This window comes from Protopterus annectens, chromosome 5.part0 (genome assembly GCF_019279795.1).
Source record: "Protopterus annectens isolate FY-2018-M chromosome 5.part0, PAN1.0, whole genome shotgun sequence".
NCBI classification, from domain to species: Eukaryota; Metazoa; Chordata; order Ceratodontiformes; family Protopteridae; genus Protopterus; species Protopterus annectens.
Window position 1 is genome coordinate 1696193857 of NC_056735.1, and position 22073 is coordinate 1696215929.

The 22073-nt window shown below is 37.8% G+C and overlaps 1 protein-coding gene across 1 annotated transcript in view; it reads right to left on the reverse strand.

Moving 5' to 3' along the window:
• The window catches only part of SPAG17 (sperm associated antigen 17), a 3638922-nt gene that overhangs the window by 1841025 nt on the left and 1775824 nt on the right, over positions 1 to 22073 (reverse strand). Inside the window, exon 20 of the mRNA XM_044071485.1 lies at positions 13097 to 13200. Coding sequence (XP_043927420.1) covers positions 13097 to 13200 — 104 coding nt within the window. The remainder of the gene's footprint in view (positions 1 to 13096; positions 13201 to 22073) is intronic.

The following is a 22073-nucleotide window of genomic DNA, read 5'->3' on the forward strand; positions in this document are numbered from 1 at the left end:
ATTTTTGAGCTATAAAATTTGAATAGAGGGAGGCTCCTGCAGAGTTATTGGCTTTAGTGACTTGAAGGAGAGGTTTATTATTAGAGTGTAGGACACTAGTGCTGGAATAGGTATGAATTAGGTTTAGCAATCCAGGAATTTTGTTAGGGGTGTATAGAATCTTATGGGTTGGTACAAGCTGGTTATAAAGAAGAAGGTGGGGGAGTTTAAGCCAGTTGAGTTGTTTAAGAGCTAAGCAGTGGTGTGTTTTATATGGGCTACTGGTGGATAACCTTGCAATTTTATTGTAGCAGGCATCTAGTTTGGCTAGTTCTGATGTTCTAAGATTGTTGAGGATAGGAGAGGCATATAGAAGTGTGGAGATGAGATGTGTTTGAGCAATTTTTGCCCTAGAGCTGTCTGTGAAGAATTGTTTGTTTCTGTATAGATCTCCCATTTTTTATGTACCTTCTTTATGGTGAGCAAGATGTGAATGCTGAACATCATGTTGCAGTCTATCTCAACTCCTAGGAGTTTAGTGTGAGTGAGTGGGGAGATAGTAATCTTATTGTGAGAAATAATAGTAAAAGTGGGTATGAGAGTAGAATGATTAGTAGGCTGGAATATAAGAAGTTTGGTTTTGTTGGGGTTAAGTATTAGATGAGAGTTGGTAAGTCATTTTTCTACAGAAAGGAAAGACGCCTACATTTGCTGTTGCAGTTCATGGAGGGAAGGAGAGGAACAAATAAATGTAGAGTCATCAACGTACTGGATGACTGAGGCATGTAAAGAAGAAGTATTGAGGTTGTTACTGAAGATAGAGAAAAGTAGAGGACCAAGAATGGAGCCTTGGGGAACGCCCAGTGTGACTGGTAATAGGGGAGAGAGTTCTTGTTTCCACAGAACTGTTTGCTGTCTACCAGTTAAATAACTTTGAAACCAGGTAATGGAGGGTTTGCTAAGATTCAGATCTGAGAGTGATTTAAGCAGTTTGTTGTGGTTGACCATATCAAATGCCTTGGACAGGTTAATAAAGATAGCAGAGACATAGCTGCCATTATTCCTATGGGAGTTTACCATATGAGTGAATGATATAAGAGCTATTGTGGTGCTGTGGAATGACCTGAAGCCATGTTGAGTATTACTGAGTTGAGTATTACTGAGAAAGTTGTGATTGATGAGGTAATCCATTACTTGAGAGTATATACATCTCTCCAATATTTTGGACAGAGGTGATAGTATTGCTATAAGTCGATAATTGGTTAATGTTTTTGAGTTACCCCCTTTGTGGAGTGGAATAATATGGGAGATTTTCTAGATCTCAGGGACTAGATTTTCAGAGATAGTATGGATATGGGGTATGCAATGGCATCAGCTGCTGTTTTCAGAAATTCAGATAGGAGTTTGTCAGCGGCTAAGGTGGTGGGTTTTAGTTTCTTAAGGAGTTTCCTAATTGTGTCAGTTGAGACAGGATGAAAGGTAAATCCATTGTTTTTACTATGGGAATTAGATGGTTGGTTGGAGGAAGGAGAGCAATGAGTGTTTGCTAGTGCCAGGATGGATTCAGTGAAGAATTTGTTAAAGGGAGTGGCAACACTAAGTGAAGTATCGGTTAGGGTTGGAGAGGGAGTGCCTGATTTTCCAGGAAGGACAATATTGTTTATGGCTTTCCAAAATTGTTTAGGGTTGTTTTGGTATTTGGCCTGTATATTGCAGTAGTAGCTACTTTTGTGTAGTTTAATACATTTTTTTTATTTATTATGAAGTTCAAGATATATCTGTTTGTCTGTAATGGAGCCAGTTTTGTGCCAGTGGCCCCAGGCGTTATCTTTGGATTTCAGTAGGGATCTAGTTTCTTTGCTCAACCAGGGAGCATAGTTGGATTTTAAGGTTCTTAAGAGGAGTCCAATTACATTGTTTTAGTGCATTAATAAAGCTAGATGGGGTTGAAGTTTTTCTTGTTCCTTATTTTCTGGTAATTAGTGTGCTTTTCTTGATATGTGCATTGTCTTATTGCAAATGTAGGTAAGTGGTCGCTTAAGCCATCAGGGAGACATCCTGAATGTGAGATAAGGTTAGATTTGTTTGTCATGATTAAGTCTAGGATTGACTCCCTCTTGGTGGCTTTGTCTATTCTAGTGGGTGATTGTATGAGCTGAGAAAATCCATGTAGGTTGATGGAGTTGCTGGGAGAACTGGAGTTACTAGTCGCCCAATCAATATTGAAGTCCCCCAAGATGACAGTTTCATGTTGGAGGGACTCAGAGGCCCAGTGGAGTAAGGTCTCCAGGGTGGATATGTTGTTGCCAGGGGGTAAGTAGCAACCAATTGGCTTTTTCTTTTCCTTTAACTTTACACTGGTCCTTTTTTTCTTTCTTTGTTCCCATTTTTATCTTTAAGTATATCCATATGGGATTTCTCCAAAGGCCTTCTAAATGAAGAAGCAGCAATAGAAGATGAAGAAGGCGCTTAAGCAGCAGCAGTGGAAGCTACCTTTTACCACAGGCATAGTCTATCAGCCAGATTCCTTGCCCAGAGGAGGCCCAAGCCTCACAGCCCTGATGTAGGTGAGCCTCCTCAGACAGTACATGCAGTGGTTGTGTGGGTGCTGCAGGTTCATCTTGTCACCACATTCTGAACACTTTCAAAACCTTGAAGTCTTTTCAGCCACCTCTGTGGAAAATAAACACACTGTAATAAACAAGTACATACAAACCCCCAAAATACACAAGAAATACCAGAAGAGTACAAGGCAGAAAAGACCCTGTTACCACAAACAATAGACACAATACCTACAATGGCTCTGGTAAAATGCCAGAAAAAAAAAAACAAAACAGAAATCCTACTTCTAAAACTAGATGATAAATCAGTGTAAACTCTAACTACAACTGATGTGTGAAATGCTAAGAAAAAACAATTATCTTGTGCAGAGCGACAGAAACCTTGTCCATCCTCAAGTGTGGCAAATGAGACCAGGGATAAGGTACTGTAGGGCACTATGGGAGAAGAGCTGAAGCTTCAAAGCCCAAAGTCTAATGATCTGGTCTTGAATCCAATCAGATCAAACAACCTGCAGGATGAGATGGATGGAAGAGACAACATTGGATCCCATGTTAGGGACTCTTGACATCTAGCAAAATACTCTGCAAAGATCAGTAAGTCATCTAAACAAGGAAAAATGTCAGTGCCTTGCAGTCTGAAAGGAGTTATTCCTGGAACTAGACATTTTGCAAAGTCTCTAGGAGCTGTAGCTTACTCAAAGGGTAATACAGATAAATTATAAAAATGTGACCCAGGTACACAATCTGAGAAAATTTTTTGAAGTCTGAGGGAATTTGATGATAAGCATCTTTTAGGTCTAATGTTACACTAAAACTTAAAAGAGTAATGACTGGTAACATATTCTAAAGGGTCAACATTATGAATGTTGGTAGTTTCGCAAACCAGATCAGAAAGGAACTATCTAGAACCAGTCTGCAAAAAAGTTTATTTTTTTTATGTAATTCTTCTGAGCCTGTCTGAAACAATATGTTGCTAAAGGGAAAGACTGAGAGCCAGTATATGGGGCAGACTTAGAGATGTAGGTATGGGGAGGGAATGCTGGCATAGTAATTCTAAAGACATTGTCTATCCCTTTTTTTTTGAAAGGATCCATCTTGTTTATTTTATTTATTATTTATTTTACATTTGTTGACCGGGCTAGTCTAGCTGGATATATTTCCATTTTCAGTAGAGGCCCGGGGAGAAAAGCTCCACACAAAATACAAAGAAAATTATCCAAAACGAGCAAATCAATACAAACAAAAAATAGCAACACAAATGCAGAGACCATTAAGAAAGTTCCAAAACAAAAATTATTTACAAATAGGAACTATCAACATTTCCTATAAATGATCTAATATAGGGGAACTAAACAGAGAGCAAGGTGAGTTAGGGAGTAAAAAGAAGTTAATCTTTGTAAAAGAGGCGAGAAAAAAGATAACATATATAAGAGAGGAGAAATAGGATTGAAATTAGAAAAAGAGGGTGAATAAAAAGAAAAAAGACCTAAAGATTTAAACAAACTTTAAGCGAAAAGGGTAAAGGGATAGCCTAGAAAATAGAAATAGCTATTCAAAGAAGAGGAAAGAGGGATGAGGGGGAGAAAAGAGACAGAGTATAGGTAGAAAAGTTTAGTCGGGTTTAGTACAGGAACATAGCCAGTGACTATGCATGTAATCTTTGATTCTTTGTTTGAAGAGAGGCAGTGATGAGATTGGTGTTATGTCGCTAGGTAGCAGATTCCAGCTCCACTGTATTAGAAAAAAGAGAGTCAACAGCTGAGTTATTGGACTTTGTTAAACTAGCCATGAGTTTCCTAGAAGAGCGAAGGGAGTTAAGATTATTGTATGGGATTAAAAGTTTTGAGAGTATTGGGGTGTTGGAAGGCTGGTGCAGTATTTTGTGGGCAATATTAAGTTGTGGGATTAGCAGATGGTTTTGGAATTCCAGCCAGCCTAGTTGTTTCAGGTTAAGACAGTGGTGGGTTCTGAAGGGGTTGCCAGTGGTGAAACGGGCAATGTTGTTATAGGATGTTGCCAGTTTGTTAAGGTTGGCTTTCCTAAGGTTGGTAAATATAGGTGAAGCGTAAAGAAGAGTAGACAGTAGGTGGGTGTGGGCAATCTTGGCTCTGGCGGATGCAGTTAGGAAGGGTTTAATGCGATATAAGGATCCTATTTTTCTGTTGACAGTTTTAATGGTGTTATTAATGTGTTGATCAAAAGAGAGATTATTGTCGATGGTTATTCCTAACAGCTTAGTTGTAGGGTCAGGTGATATGACAGTGGCATTATTTGAGGAGATGATGAAGTCTAAGGAGGGGGATCGAGTGGTGGGAGTAAAGAGAAGAAGTTTAGTTTTTTTGGCATTTAGTAGGAGGGAACATTTGGAAAACCATGTTTCAACTGTGTTAAAGATCTTTTGAGTAAGTGAAGAAAGTTCAGTAGGAGAGGATTCTGAGCAAATAAGGGTAGAGTCATCTGCATATTGAATGCAGGTAGCTTGAGGGATTACAGAATGGAGATCATTAATGAAAAGGGAGAAAAGAAGTGGTCCAAGAATAGAGCCCTGAGGGACAGCAATGTTAACGGGTAGAAGAGAAGAAATTTGGTTCTCCCATAGAACTGCCTGTTGTCTATTGCTAAGGTAAGATCTAAACCATTTAGTGGCTAGATTATCAAAGGAGAGGGATTCAAGTATGTTAATTAAGGTGGAGTGGTTGACCATGTCGAAAGCTTTAGAGAGGTCAATAAAGAGAGCAGAAGAGAGAAGGTTACTATTGCGGTTCTTATTGATGGTGTCTACAAAAGATAAGAGAGCAGTGGTAGTACTGTGATGAGGTCTAAAACCATGTTGACAGTTTGCTATTATGTTGTGTAGAGAGAGATGTTGTAGAAGTTGCCGGTGAATACATTTTTCCATAATTTTTGCTAATGGAGAAAGGAAAGCAACTGGTCTATAGTTGGAGTACTCAATAGAGTTACCCCCTTTGTGAAAAGGGATAATGTGGGAGACTTTCCAGATATCTGGGATGGATCCCTCTTGGATAGTCCTGTTTATGAGTATGGATATAGGGTATGCGATTACTTTGGCAGCCTTTTGGAGATAGAGAGACGGGAGCTTGTCAGCCGAGGGGGTACAAGGCTTAAGTTTGTGAATAAGTCTGTAGATGAAAGATGTGGGGATACGTTGTAGTTTAAAGTTATAGGAAGGGTCCATATAGTTACTTGGAGGGAAGGCATTATTGGTGTTCATTTGTCTGGCTAGGGTTTGGATAGAGTCAGTAAAGAAAGAGTTAAAAGCATTTGCAGTTAGGTGGGGGTTGTCTGGGTCAGCATTGAGAGGGGTGGGAGTTTTGGTTGTTCCTGGGGAAAGGAGTCTATTGACTGAAGACCAAAACTGTTTGGGATTGTTATGGTGTGTTTGTTGAAGTTTACAGTAGAAGTTTTTTTTTGTCAGTAATGATTGCTTTTTTTGTCAGATTTCTAAGCTGGCGGAAGTGAAGAAGATCAGGGTTATTTCTATGGTGTCTCCATAAAGCCCAGACTTTATTTCTGGTGAGAATTAAATTTTTTGTTTGAGAGCCACGGGGCTATGTTAGGCTTCATTCTGATAGTACGCTCGGGAGCATGTTTATCAAGAATGGATAAGAAGGTAGTATTAAAGTATAATACTGCATTTTCAGGAAGTGTTTTTAAGGGATCTTAAGGGATCTTGTCATCTCTTTTTTGTTCCTTGTTTTCCAGAAGATGAGGGGGAGTGATTATTTTGCAGAGAATTTGTAAGATTTAAAATGTGGGGCTTGAAAAATCTTAGTAAATTCCTGAATTAATTTCTTTCTGTTGTCAAACAGTTTGAAAACCGGCGTAGTAGCAGGACCAAACAAAACCGCCTAGTCTAAAGTTTAAAATCTCATACTTTACTTCATCAGAAAACTTTTGAGTACATACCCTGGCATATTTTCTCAAAACAGTACCAGTAGTAGTGGCCCTAGACACAGTATATGCACAATAATACAGACTGTTCAAAGCATATTTAGACACCTAAGACAGTTTACAAATTGCAGGATTCAAATATGACTTACCTTCTGAATGAAGTATGGCAGAACTTCACAAGCTGTCAACACCTCATAGAATAAGCTAGAAGAAGGACATTCTCTTATGAAATCTAATACCACACCTTGTCTGCTGAGGAAGGGTTGATATTAATAACTGCTCTGGCTTTTTTGGGAACTGATGGCTGAGGGTCATGGTTATTGCAGGTAACATTTAATACACTCTCCAAGATTACCATAATAGAAGGAATGAGTATACCATGAGGTAAATCCACTTGCAGCACATCATAACATCTCCTCATTTTAAGGGGAACATTCACTTGTTCTCACAAAAATACATCATTCTCCCTGGTACTTGTCTTAGAAAATGAAAACTCATTTAATGGAGTTAAAGAGGACAAACTTTCCTCTGAATCAGACTCTTGTGCTTGAGAATCAGACACAGACAAAGCCCTGTCTTTGTCTATATCAGAATCTTCTGACGCATTTTCCTTAGGAATATACTGACCAATTAGTTTTCTGCTATAGATTTCTGCTCTCCATGGTAGAAAGCCTGCAATAAACTCCTTGCTAAGGTAAGAAACTTATCCTTAAAATGTTTGGATGAACAATGTCTAACCTTTTGTTTCTTTTTTTTTCTAGGGAAATTCCTGAAAGGAGATGATTGAGAGAGAGCACTTCATCTCAGGCAAGAGTTCTCTTTTTCTGGCTACTCTGAGAACTTCCTGGACAAACTCCCAGACCCTAAGAAGATGGATCTCCCATGCCCAGCTTGGATACAGGAGTAGCTGCAAAGGATGTACCTAACCCCTGGTCCATGGTAGCAGAAGGGTCTACATTACAGGAACCTTGGAAAAAAAGTGAATGGTCTGAGAAACAACAGACACCCACTGCAGAGTCATCCACCAGTGGCTGAGGAACTGTTTGAGTCCACAATGTAGGCAAGGGCTCCTGTTATGTTTTTTTTTTTCTTTTTACGTACAGTGGGAGAAAAAACAGCAGGTCATCTGTAAGAATCTATGCTGTTGCCGAGGAAGAAACCTGATTGCTGGTAAGCATTACTGGAAGAGTCATTTGGAAGGCAGGTTCTCAGACAAGTGTTCACAGCCAACATAAACACTCTTACATTTCTCCAAACAGTCAAAATGTTAAAGTAAAAGCATAATCAGTACACAAAAACGCTGTCAGAATTCTGACTCCATTTCACAGAATGAGCTTGGACAGAAAACAAGAAATGAAGGTAAGTTGTCACAGAATGCACATGAGCACCAAACATAAAATACATTTCTAACCTTGAAATACACTTCTTGATGCAAAAATGTATCACCTTCAATCAAACTAATGAAGTAAGTTATTAAGAACTGTACAGAAGCACCAAGGCATTCAAACAACATTTGAGGAAAACAAAAACACTTCCTAATCTTTAAATTCTTACATTTCAATTATAATGTCTTAAAATCAGTACCTTTTTTTCCTCACAAAAACTGCTTTAGTATTCAGTAATGAGCCCTGTTCTAAAAATAGTAGTTTCTGACAAGAAACTTCTGATATTAATAAAATTGTAAAGAATACCACCAGGATGAAAGGAGGCAGCAATTTTTTAACTGTTTAATTAGCATGCTGGGTATAAAAGATAGAGCTATGTGTGTTTTCAGTATTCTGATGAAGTTCTTTTACTAAGGACGAAATCGCTAAATAAACAGATTTCCTGCAAAGTGGTCAGCTGCCTCCTTTCCTCCTGGTGGTATTATGTACAAGTTTGTAGTTCCTGTTTATATTAATAAAATTGCCAGTATTTTTCAGAAAATAAAAAATACATCAAAATATTTAAAAAGGCAATGTTTTCTGTGTGGAAGGCTCCCCAAGGAACTTATCTACCAGAAACAAAGCCTGTAGCTAATTGCTACTCCTGTTAAGCTAGATAATCAGCTGTCAAAATGTAGGTATGGTAGGGATACAGAGCTTTATGAAGATTGGTCAGTTGTTGTATCTCGGTTAAGATATGACCCAGATAGCCAAAGGCCGTGAGAATGATGAACTAAAATGGGATCTGTCAACAGAAAAACTTCATACATGGTGCCCCATTTTAGATAAAATGACCTTACCTAATAAGGTAGTTAAAATAACGTCCGAACAGTAGCCTTTATTTTTTACTCTGACTTTCACTCAAGTCAGCTTGTAGACTATCATATACATATTGGAATACCAAGAGTCACCAATTACGCCTATCCTGTAAATTTTAAACCAAGTTGAAGAGTTTCAAAACCATAATGAAAAAGGTTATGTACATATGTTGTGGACCTCCAGCTTTATTTCCTCTTTATAGTTCCGTAATGAAAAAAGTTATGTATATATGTTGTGGGCCTCCAAGTTTACTTCCTCTTTATAGTTTGTAGTATCACATTTGCTTATTTGGGAGATAAACTACATTCAAATAAGTCATAGGTTCATAGGTTAGTACTAAGCTAACTGCCCTTGTGAGCCATTTTAAGCCTAGCCAATTATCCCTTGTGAGACTCAAACCCTGCACCCTGAATTTGTAAGGCAAACACCTTAACTATTAGGCCACCTTCCCAACCCTTTACAGTACATACGTTACCTGCAGCTAAATAGTAAATATCAAGCATTATGCTACATTTTTATTGCATGAGATGTTTCATACTGTTTCTGTACACGTTGTACTCTTGGTTTTTATGACTGTAAATAAGCAGGACAACATAAATAAAGGGCAAAACAGTGATGTAGCCATCACCACTGCCATATCACAGTTGCTTGGCTCTTTGGTTTGGTTCTAGGCTGACATACTTTCTGTAGGGGTTCTGCACATATTCCCTCTCTCCATATGGATTTGTTTTCTAGTGTGCTTTGGTTTCTTCCCATATCCCAAATGTGCTGCAGGTATATTAGCAATTGTCTAAAGTGCATGTATGTGCATGACCTGTGCATATGGGTGCGTGTGTGCGTGTGTGTGTGTGTGTGTGTGTGTGTGTGTGTGTGTGTGTGTGTGTGTGTGTGTGTGTGTGTGTGTGTGTTTGTGTGTGTATCCTGTGAAGATTGGCTCCTCATCTAGGATTAGTTTATCTGTCATCCATTCATTGAATGGTGGGATATGATCTAACTTTCCCACAATCTCAAAATATCTTAGGTGGGTAATTAGGGAATGAATGAATGAATGAATGAATGAATCATAAGTGGGATTTCATCAAACTGTAAAGGTAGCATATTTTCTTATTTTTCAGTCCATGTATCTCAGTCTTCTTTAAAAAATGAATAAGCTATTACTTACCAAGAATTCCTTAACTACATTTTAAAAAATGCAGAAACATTTATATTCTTCAAGCAAAAAGCTGTCTGACCGGGAAGCTTTCTGATATTTCTGCAATTACACCCTTGCTGGTGAAGTTAAACAGTGGGTAAATTTTGAATATCTGAAGCTGTTACTGGTGGTTCTTGGTTGTCTTACATTTTTGGAATATCAAATAGGATGTAAGTTCACAGAAACAAGTCTACATTGACTGTAAGGGATGTTTGAGTTTTGGTAATTTATTATTAAATGTTAGTTATCATATTATAGTTAAAGACTGTGTAGTTTTGTTACCTTGTTAAACATAGTATAGTTCAAAAATTTTAAGGTAACCTAGCCTCAGGGCACAGACCCAACTGTGTCTCATATAGCCAAGGTTATACTAGCAGAATGGGCACAAGACAGGTTGGTGGGGGAGGATGGAAGAGGGAGATCAATGTCAGCTCAGCTATCCAGGGTGGATGAGTCATGACTTAATCTGCTGCACTGGCAACACCAACGGGTATGCAGAGGTATCAGTCTCAGCAATGAGCCTAGCATTACCATTTTACAAACAGTGCACCACTTGGTCAGGAGGCTCGTGATGAGTGAAAACAGGTAAGCATCCCCTGGAAACAGCTCATTCTGTAGCATACAAGTCATTTGAGGAAGGGATATTACAGTCCACAGGATCTGCAGACAGGACCATTCCCAAGCACCTGACTCTTGCTTGCAATAAAAAGCAAATAGGCTGTTAAAGCTAAAAATCCAGAGAATGAATGGGCATGATGGCTCTTGCCCAGACCAGTGAAGTCTGGATTTCACCTCATGGAGGAACAAATGGGCCATTGTGATGCAGGAAGGGGAAATCATGGGTCTATCCAGCAGACATATTTACAAAAAAATAGAACTGTTAGCATAAAATGTGTATGCCTGTCCGCAGTATTCTGAGTCTTATTTTTGATTTTATCTTTTGTAATGTGTGTATTTGAGATCTGTTGTGTACAAGTAGCAGACATTTCAGATAAAAAAATAAAAGGGAGAAAAAAGAATAAAGGAAGAAGACAAGGATTCATTTAATTAATTAGCACTTTCTCTAGAAGTTTCAGTGCTACTTTCAAATTGTTTAACCACTAGTTGAAGAATAATGCTAAAATTAACATCTTCACGAAGGTATTACAACTGTTGCCTTCAATCTTTACTTTACATTCATTATCAAATTTCCACTTATACCTTTTTAATTTAAATACTGAAGATAATCTTTTTATTTTGATCAACAGCCTTAAATAAAGATATCAGAAAAGCTGAATTGTTTTTAATGAACATCCTAACAAATTTCAATTAACCAAACTAGAAATAAATAGAAGTTTGGCATAATCTTTTGCTACTGTATTTCATTACCAATAGTATTTTTTTTTAGATTAAATGGGAGCAAATACTTTTAAAGTGTCATTTGGAATTTTTAGTTCTTTTTAAAATTGCATTTGGTAATTCTGTACAAGACTGTGGTTTCAACAGAAAATGTCTTGATTACAACTTCATGAAAAATATTTTTTTGCCAACAACACCCTTATTTAAAATTGTTTTCATTTTAATATAAGACTGTGTAATGCTCATGTCTGGTGCACATTTTAACCATCAGTGATCAGGCATACATACTTTCTCTTTATTCTCATTGGTTCTTTTTAAAAATTCTCTGCTTTCTTTACAGTCTACCATGGTCTATATCTGATAGTTACAATCTGTTATGTTTATATTAATATTCTTCACACATTGTTTACACATATCCCTATTTACACTCTCTCTAAAAACTCCTTTCTTTCACACCTTGCATTAAGTCATCCTGGTTTACTTCTTTTTTCCCTAACTCACTTGTCTATCTTATCCCACTACTATAAGAATGAGTTTCTTAAATTATTTTCGCCCCCCCCCCAAAAAAAAAAAAAAAATACATATATATATATATATATATATATATATATATATATATATATATATATAAAGATCAATCTTCATAGCATTTACTTTATCTTTCCACACTGCCTTGCTTCAGCCTGTCTCAATTTCCTGTATTCTCCCCTCCTTATCTTACTCTATGTTCTTCCTCTTGCTGATATTGGGTACACTTGGACCTAATGCCTGAAGCTCACTCTGTTTTATTTCCTCCAAAATAGCTTTCAGTTCTTCTATTTTTGATTTTTATTTTGTATTCCATTTACTAGTAATTACTGTTTTGTCAGTATCATTACCAATCAGATTAAAGTCGTATTGTAGCTTGATTTCCCATTTTCCATGCAACTCAAAAAACATAGTTTCCTTGGTTTATGTTAACTCCCCTCATAATATCCACAACAATTTTCTGTAAGTCTTTCTTACAGTCACGTGACCTTTCACACTCACTCATTATATGTTACCATGTTCCCCCTCTCTTTCTTCTTACATCCACAGTTTTCATCCACTTGAGGGAACCTTCTTTGGAGCTAAGTTGGAGTATAAAAGTGTTTTTGCAAACACTTCCACCCAAATATTCTAAACTTCCTTGCCTTTGCTGCAATTCTAGAGGCTACACATATTGATATCCATTGGTCTTCTACATATTCTTTCTGCAGTCTGAGAGATCACTCCTGTATACACTCCAATATCTTTACCTTTTTTAGTTCTCTTAACCCTGCATATGCCCTTGACGTTAACTTCCTTCTCTCTTTCATTGTCTTCTTTTGGCTTCTCTAGGGTATTTCACTGTGTCAAGCTGTCTTCCTCTCTGTTATTATGTCCTCTCTCCCTTTATGATACAATTAGTCCCCTATATAGAAGTTGATCTCCTGGGGTTAAATTATATTCCTGTGTGACTTCCTCTCACTCTTTACAGTCTCCATTCTTCCTTATCTGTTCCAAATATCTAGTCTCCCTGTTTCTTATCCTCCATAACTCTGGCACATTTCCCATTTGTTGTGCCCCTGTCTTCCTTAGCTCCCATCCTATTGGCAGAATTTCTCCTGTCCTTTATTCAATACTGAGTTAGTGCTTTTCTAATATGACCAAATATAGACTGTGCCTCTCCTTCCCTTTCCGTTATGCCATAAAACTTTGTTGGTGCCTCTTCGTTGCTTGATTTACCCTTTGCTTATTATCATGGTTTTAGGCAGCCAAATTTCAGAGACAGGGATATTATCCATACATTTTGACTATGATGACTGAAAAGATAGGCAGGAATAAAATATTGAAAGTTTCCATTATTTTACCTTAAGTGAACCTTCTCTCATGAAAGGGGTTGGTGGTTTCTCTGGTTCAAGGTTCTGTGTGTCATCTGTTTTACCTGCTGATCGAGATCTGCTGCCTTTACCACCTGTGGGAATAAACAATGCAAAATGAATGCTGCTAATAATATAAACTTCCATCTCAGATTTCAGACTTATAACTCAGTAATATTTTTACTTATTCCCTAAAGTTACACTGCACATTCTCTGTACAAAACACAACCAGTATGCTTTCTTCCACTCTTTAAACTTTCCCCATTTACCTCACATGCTGCTCACACATGCCTTTATCTCATCAACTTTCCCAGCATAAAGTATAAATCCCATGGAAGGGTAGGATCTCTGAGGAAAGGTCTAAGCAGGACAGTCATCCTTATAAATGGTTTGTATATTTATTTCGTTTGAATTTGTTAAATGGATCATAACACCAATATCATGTACCATTTTCAATTTCAGCCAGATGTATACAAAATGGATATATAACCATTAACTGAAACTTTTACTAACAGTAAGGATGAGGAATTCATACCATGATGAAAATTTGAAATGGCTGCTAAATGATTCTTAATTATGGAATACCTGGGGCCCTTGTCAAAAATATTAACCACAATCTGCAAAACAAATAGAATTAGAGCTGAGACTGAATACAGTTCTTCCTCACTCACCCATAATGGAAAATGTATCCATCTTCTTTTACAGATTTTCCTTGTGGAGGGTTTCTGAGATATGTTAAAATTCTAGGTCACTTAGAATGTAGCAACTGGGTTCCAGTTATCAGAGAAACTGGTGAAAGAATGCAGTTAATCTGAGGGACTGAAGTTCCAGGTAAGGCTTACTTAACACTTGGGACAGCAAACCTTTGTGAGGTCAGAGGCTTCTCTAATGTCACAGCAGGGGGAACCAAACTTGTGCCAAAATAGAACTATGATGGTGATTGTGGCTAATCTTTGTTTTTCACACTAATTTCATTATGAGTGAAAACACGGGAAAAAAACAAAGGATGACTCCAAATAACCACAGCTGAGGATATAACAGTTTAATGAAAACACCATTTAAAAAAACAAGGTAAGCGCTTCCGGAACACGATTTATATTTTCATGTACCTACTGGATTAAGTTTTTATTTTGACCATTTTGCACACTTTGGAATCTCTGATCTTCTTTATATGGCAATCTGCACTGCCCGTGATGCATTATAGGTGTGAAGATAGGTGAGGGCTGCCAGCCTAGCCAGATAGAATTTTGTAGATAATTCTGTCATTTATAAATATTAATGTAAGCCACAGGCTTGTTCTCTTAAATGTGAAAAGACTGCATTGGATATTGAACTGCAAAAATGTAACAACAGTGCACTCTGCTGGGACTGTCTTTGATGTCAAAATTCGGAGCCGATATGTTTGGATGAAGAAATTCTGCCTATTGTCTTAAGACCAGAGTTAATGGCTAGAATTTACATGTATAAATGTCCTTTATTGCTCTGGTTTCTGTCTAGGTGTAAAGAATGTAAATGTAGTTTCTGTTAGCCTGGGAACACCAGAGAAGTATGAAGAATGATATCGTGAAGTAGCTCTGTGTTATCAATTAAAAGACAGAGAATCAGAGAGCTCTGAGCATTTGTCTTGAGAGCATCCAACATCACTAGCAGTGCTTTGCTCTATATGTAAGTTATTTAGAACTGTGTTTTCTCTTAGAAATAGCTAGGGATTAGGAAGATTAGACTAAGTGTTTTTCTGTGTTGATGTTAGAACTTTTCTACTGTATTATTTTAAGTATTTCTCTGTGATCTCTGAACTCTTGAGTAGCACTGTGTAGTAAGAAGTATTGTCTTGTGTTTTTATTATTTATTATTAAATATTGTTAAACCTTTCAATTGTAGCTGTTTTGTGTAGAGATAATTTAAGCTCTAACAGTACACTGCATGTATATAATGATGCTGTACCAAGTCACTCCAAATACGTCTTGACTGTTAGGTCATACTTACCATTTGGATAATAATATTGCACAGTAATAATTGGACACCCTTTTAAGGGCCTTTGAGTAGCTGATAAATATTAGTGGGTGGTAGCAGCTGGTACTACCTTTTAGACTGGGCAGAAAAGGGGCACAGCTGGAGAACCTGTGCCAGCCTTCCCCATGAGTGGCTGTGTGGTTGTATACAACTCATCTCAAAGTGTGTGTGTGTGTGTGTGTGTGTGTGTGTGTGTGTGTGTGTGTGTGTGTGTGTGTGTGTATCAGCTACCTGGGCAGGGGCACAAAGCACTGATTGGACAGAGAGGGTGCTGGATGTTTTAGCTTGCCTACTAGGCTGAGATCTGGACCCTATAGCTTTGCCAGTGGGGTGTCTTACTGGGGACCTAGAGAGAAAGGGAGAAACCAGCACCAGACTGACTGTCTCTGTGTGCTCTTAAGGGAAATTGTACTTTACTGTATGTGTATTTATTATCCTTTCCCTATATGTATGCTCCTCACTGGTGTTAGTGGTGAGGATTGAGGCTCCATGATTGGTGGGCCAGTGCACAGGCCTCACAATAGGAAAGACAAACTGTAGTCTTAGGGAGAGGATTTTAGAGCATGTTTATGATTTTCATAGGAATACAGACACCAGTGCTTTGACAAGACATGTCTGAGCAAGAGGTACTGAACATTCATTTAAGTTCTTTGCTGTACAACTAGTTAGTCTGAATAACAGGGATGGCGATATTAGAAATGTAACTGAGCAAGAAGAACAGAAATTAATTCTGAAGCTTAAATTTTACTGTGAACCAGGCTTAAATGATAAAATGAGTATTAAGCCGTTTCTTAAGAGTCACCCACTGAAGCACTGAGTGGGTGTTAGTCTTTGGAGGCTTGTTTTTTTTTAAGCTAGCTTACTGGTTGAATTTTTTTTTTTTTTTTGTGGTGGGTGACATCACTGCTAATTAAGTCTGCTCTGGTGTCTGATTTGTTGTACTGACTATTTAAACTCTTTGTTTTAACATGTTTTTATGGTCTGAAGAATGAATCTTGTTCCAAAAGTGCTGTTTTGGCATCATCCTTTTTTTCTCTACAAGTCTAGATTGTGTGGCTCCAACTTTTACCTGTGTACCATTTCTTTGGGCTGCATAAAATGAGGGAAAGGCTTAAACATGACTCAGTGGCCACTGCTGGCCCTGAACATCCCAAGGTGTCTGTACTTGTGAATGTATAAGGAAAATATAGCTGGTATGTATGGTGTATTTGGCATGCCAGGGATACAAACAGGTTACATGAATGCTTTCCCTGACTGTGGAAGATAGTGTCTGACACTGACTGAGGAACCACTCATGAGACATCAGAAAACATTATCAAAGCTTCTCTATCAGACAGTTGGCCTAACTGGGAATATGCATTGCAGTCAGATGTTCCACAGTATCACTGCCTCCCAACAAATGGGGTAAGACTGAGTTCCTATGCTTGATGATGCAGTAAATGACTGCTATGTTTTTGGAGTGGATGGCAATCTTGTACACCCTGCAGCATTAGAAGGACTATCCACATCTGAAGGATTCTGATATGCAAACAGGGCTCCTGTGACCAGGTCCCTTGGACCATTTGCCTTAAAGACTTCCCTATTCCCACCCCACAGCAGATGCATCTGTGTTGATAGTCATACTAGGGCGAAAGAGAGTGAAGGGTCAGCCCTTCAAAAGGATGTCCTGTTGAAGCCATCACTGCAGATGTCACTGGCTAATCTTTCATAACTGAATTGGAAGGATATAGAGCTTGAATTTTGATTCCACTGGACTGTGACTACCCAGTGATGTACCCTCATTCTGTATTTTGTAAAGGGAACCAACAAAATAATCACTGTCATTAGACTCAAACCCTTAAGGTATAAAGTGGCTGTCAGTTTGGGAGTCAATATGGCAGCATGATTAGTGGACTGAATGCTGACAATGCTGTCTGTCAGAAAGCTGGCAATACAAGCTGTCATGTCCACATGGCATCCAATAAAGTTCTGTGTTTGTTGTGACTTAAGCTGTGATTCTGTGGTGTGCGCTAAGATCTGCAAGAACTTGAACAGCTCTAGTAAGTCAATCCTTGACTTTGATTAGTGACTCCCTTGATGTAGTTGTTGGGAGCCAGTCATTCAGGGAAAGGGAGACTGGAATGTACTTCAGCCTGGTGTAAGTTACTATAGCCTCTACGTATTTGGTAAAAACTCTGGGGCTGTGGCGAGACCAAATGAGAGAGCTTAGGACAGACAATGGCTGATTCTAACCCAGAAGCACAGGAATTTCCCAGACTATTTGGCTATCTTGATGTGCAAATAAGCCATCCTTGTAATCTAAGTAGCATATCTAATCTTCTTTTCCCTGCAAGTATGAAAGGATTGACTGCACCATGACCATCCAGAAATCTGTTTTCTTTACATCCTGATTTACGTGATTCAGATCTAACATATGTGACTGAGATCCTTTACATTCTAGGGAACCATAAAGAATCTTGAATAAACATTGCATCATCCTGGGTCTTGTACAGCCCTTTTGATAGCTATTCTTGATAACAAGCATTTTACCTCCTTTTTGGTCACATACCACTGGTAAGGTAGAATGTCTGGAATTAAGGATGTTGGCCTTGGGTGGGTTATGAATAGAATGCTGTAGCCTTTAGATAATATTTTTCTGATCTCCTTGTTCTGTGTAATGGCCACCCAATCAATAAAGTACAGAGATAGTCAGTACCTGACTGCTTCCACAATGGAAGTCCTTGGAGATGTGAAGTTGCCCCTCTGAAGGGAGGGCTGCAGAGTTCCTGATTTTGTAGACCACCTTTGCCTCTAGGGTAGCACAAGTTCTGAAAACCTCTGTAACTGTGTTGGCTTCTGTTGGAATATTTTTCAAAAGGCAGTTGCTGGCTCTGCTTGAACCACAAGTTATGTGCACTCCTTTGGTTATGTGAAAACGTTCTTCTGACTAAAGAACTTGACTCCAAATGCTTTGACTGTATTCCCTTATTGTTCACTTCTCAGCACATTTGCCTTCACCTGAGTCCCAAACAGGATTAGCTATCATACCATGCATTGGTAAATGATGTCTTGTTGTTATCCACAAATAATATTTGAGCCAGGCCAGGTGAAGAAGGGCAATGGCTAACATAGCTGCGCTGATTACTCTGTCAATTGCTTTATTTAACAGTGTCATGGAAAGGTTATTTATGTTGGTTAAAGTAGCCACCTAGTAAATGTGTTTCTGTTGTGAGTTCCTATGGGACAACTTGTTCAGAGTCTCTGGGTTTTTGTGGCCAAGTCATGCTGAAACCAGGTCATATGCATCAGTTAAGTCATAGTACAGATAAAAAAGGTACCTAATGCATAAATATGTTTTCCATAGTGGTCCAACTCCCAAGATTCTTTGTCAGACAGACGAACTGCTGGGTTCACCTTGGAGGATTCTTTTTTGAGAGTGGCAGCCACTACAATGATGTCAGCTAAAGGCATCTTACTGCAACATTCGTGGTCTTTATGGGGGACAGATGAACTTGTCCGGTCTCACTGGTGTGGGTGTTCTTACATCTGGCTCTTGCCAAGTCCTCTGATCAACAGCTGAAATCACGTGATCTGTAGGGGAGCCACCCAAAAGTCAAGGGAGTGACCATGACCCTTACTGTCTCATTAACTCTAAAATATCGCCAAATCTGGGGTCATTGGGGGCTAGTTGTGAAGCTGCAAAACCTATTCCTCACAGAAGGGTTAGGAAGCATAAACACTTCCAACTGAAAAACCACTGTAGTCACTGATAGATCCTAACAGACTGTAGGTGAACAGTCCTAAGGAACAGAAACTTCTACCTACAGCACTTTTCACACAGAAAAGGAAAACCTACCTAAATCCTTCGTCTCTACCTAATCCTCGTGTTTCTTTTTTCTTCATTTCTAGGTTTAGACCCAGAAGCATCTGAAGATAATAAATATTTAAAAATCAGTTTTGCATATCTTGCAAAGTTCTACAACAAAGTTTATCACAGAGTTTACATTGAACTTCAAGACATTCTTCCCCAAGCATATATATATATATATATATATATATATATATATATATATATATATATATAGATAGATATATGGGTCTACTTGGGTCTATTTGAGTAGGAAACACTTTATTCTTTAAATGATGAAGTAAAGAAAACATTTTTTGTATTTTTTAAATATATTTTGGGTTCAACTAGCTTTTTAAAGTTCACATACAGTATAGGGTACGAGAGTGTGAACTATTTGGATGTAACAATTCAAAAAAAGAGAGGTAGTTTTACATCCAACGTTCATAGAAAGGATACCTACTCAAATTCTTATTTACACTTTACTAGTGCACATCCACACTCCCAAAAGAAGCATAGTCAAGGGACAATTTGTTAGAGGTAGTAGGATGACTTCTGATGACCATGATTTTTCTAGTGAATGTGACTTGTTAAAAAATATGTTTAAAGAAAGAGGATATCCTAAACATCTAACTGATGAGGTACAGAAAGAAGTTTTAAGGAATAGAAAGGACAGATTTGCTCCCATTTTAGGTGTCAACGATGTTCTCCTAAAATGTATCCATGGTAAGACCAATGAAAAAGTTAATAGGGCAAGTGAAGAATATGGAAATCCCTTTATAAGGTATTATAATGGGGATGCTCATGTCATTAGGGAGATTTCTGTTAAGGAATGGGATATATTAGCCAAATTTTCTGATTTAAATTTTATTTCTGATAAGCCTTTAAAATACATATTCAGGAAGGGACGTAGTATTAAAGATATTTTAGAGAACAATCAAAGTAGCTGTAATAGGAGGAACAAAGTAGGAACTTTTAAATGTGGCTTTTGTCAGCAATGTTCTTTTATTGCTAACAGTATGGATATATATGTCAGCAGTAGGTACAAATACATTGTAGCAAAGTCATTTTATAATTGTGACACCAAAGGGATAGTATATATTGCACTATGTGAAAAATGTGAAGCATATACATAGGGAAAACAGAAAGAAATCTTAGGAAAAGGATCTATGAACATGTCTACGAAACAAAAAAAGAAAACTATAGAAATGCACTTTATAAGCATACACTGTCATGTCAAACTGCTAGATTTGTATTTTTTGTATTACAGGATGTTCCAGTGGATTTTAGGGGGTGGCCCATGGGAGACAAAGCTAGAATATAGAGAAGTATACTGGCAAATCATACTAGAAGCCAACAAATGGCCAGGTTTAAATGATATGGTTTCCCTAGCCCAGGTTTTAAAATTGAGATCAGCTAAATTATACTAGAGTAGGTACATTAAATGCAACAGTTTTTAAATAATACATATTATATTATGTAGTGGTCTTTTACATGGTTTTATTATTGTCACCACTAGATAGAGATATTGCTATATGAAGGATTACATTTAATGACTTTTTGTTGTTTGTCTTTTCGGCGGAACTCCGGTCCACTAATGATTGGCAGTAGATTTTTATGGTGCCGAGTTGCCAGCCCGACGCCCAAACTTCAGCGAAGGCACGCCCATTCACGCATGTCTTTTGGAGGCCACTCGACCGCAGAGAGGGCATGCAGAATCCACACAGAAGGCACTCCCCGCACGCTAGCTGAGAATCAAACGGGAGAACCTCTTATTACATATAATGACTAATACGTGAATATCTTTATTTTATTTTATATGTTTACATTTGATATAGAATTTATCTGTGTTTTTTATCTGATATATATATATATATATATATATATATATATATATATATATATATATATATATATATATATACATATATTTGTATCTGCTATTTAATGGTACTTAAAAGGGATGTTTTTAGTGTATAGATTTTAATTTATTCTGAAAAGTATATGCTCTCCCATTTGATTTAATTGATTTAATTGCTTGAATTATGTTTTAATTAATTAGAGAGGGTAGATAAGGATTGTATGACTGGCTTATGGTCATCTGATGAAGTCTGTGATACTACTGATGAAAACGTACTAGATTTGAAGCGTTAATGGTGTGTTTTAACTGTGGCTGTTGGAGTGGATTTTCATTAAATTATGGAATTTTACAGTGGCTACGGCTCATTCGAGTGTTCCTTGTTGATTACTAGTTGTGTTTGAATGCTTTTATCCTTCTTTTCTTTGGTTTTGATATATACACACATACACACACACACACACACACACACACACACACACACACACACACACACACACACACACAACATACACACACACTTATTTATTGCATTTGTTTACTGGGATGGTATCAAAACAAAAAGAGATACTACCAACCAAAGATCTGCTTCCAGTAAAACCAGGGTAATAATTATAAAGTACTGGGATGGTCTGGATGGGCCCATGGAAAAAAGTCCTACATAAAAAAAATGCAAACAAATAATGAGGAAATACAATTATCACAATTTTGTTCAAAATGTCAAAATATTAGTAAAGTCATTAGATGTATTTGAATTGAATTTTAAAGGCTTTGGGAGTGGATATTTGCTTTAGAAGAAAATGTCTGGAATTCCATATTTCTGCTACAGAGGAAAAGTAAAAGGCATTAGCAGCAGAATTGATTGATTTAGTAATGATTAGAAGTAGCTTGTCTGTGGCTCAAAGTAGTCTGGCCAAGCAATACTGCTGGAGGATGTTACTCAGGCTGGAGCATTGCTACAGTTTGTATATAAGATTGAGGGTGACGGTCAGTTGTGAGAAGAAAAGAGAATGAGGTAGTTCTAATCAGCCGAGCTGCTTGACAACAAGACATGGGCACAACAGTAAATGTAAACAGGGGCTTGGGAGATGAAACATTTACAAGCAGTGGCTTAGGAAATGAGCCATTTACGGGCTGTCTGTGTCCATTAGAGACATAGGTGCCAAACCAGGGAGAAATTTCCTGTTCCCCATCCAATTGTCCAAGTTAAACTTGAATTGGGTTAGGGACAAACTCTGTTTCACATGGATGAGAAGCCTGTTCCAGAGAAG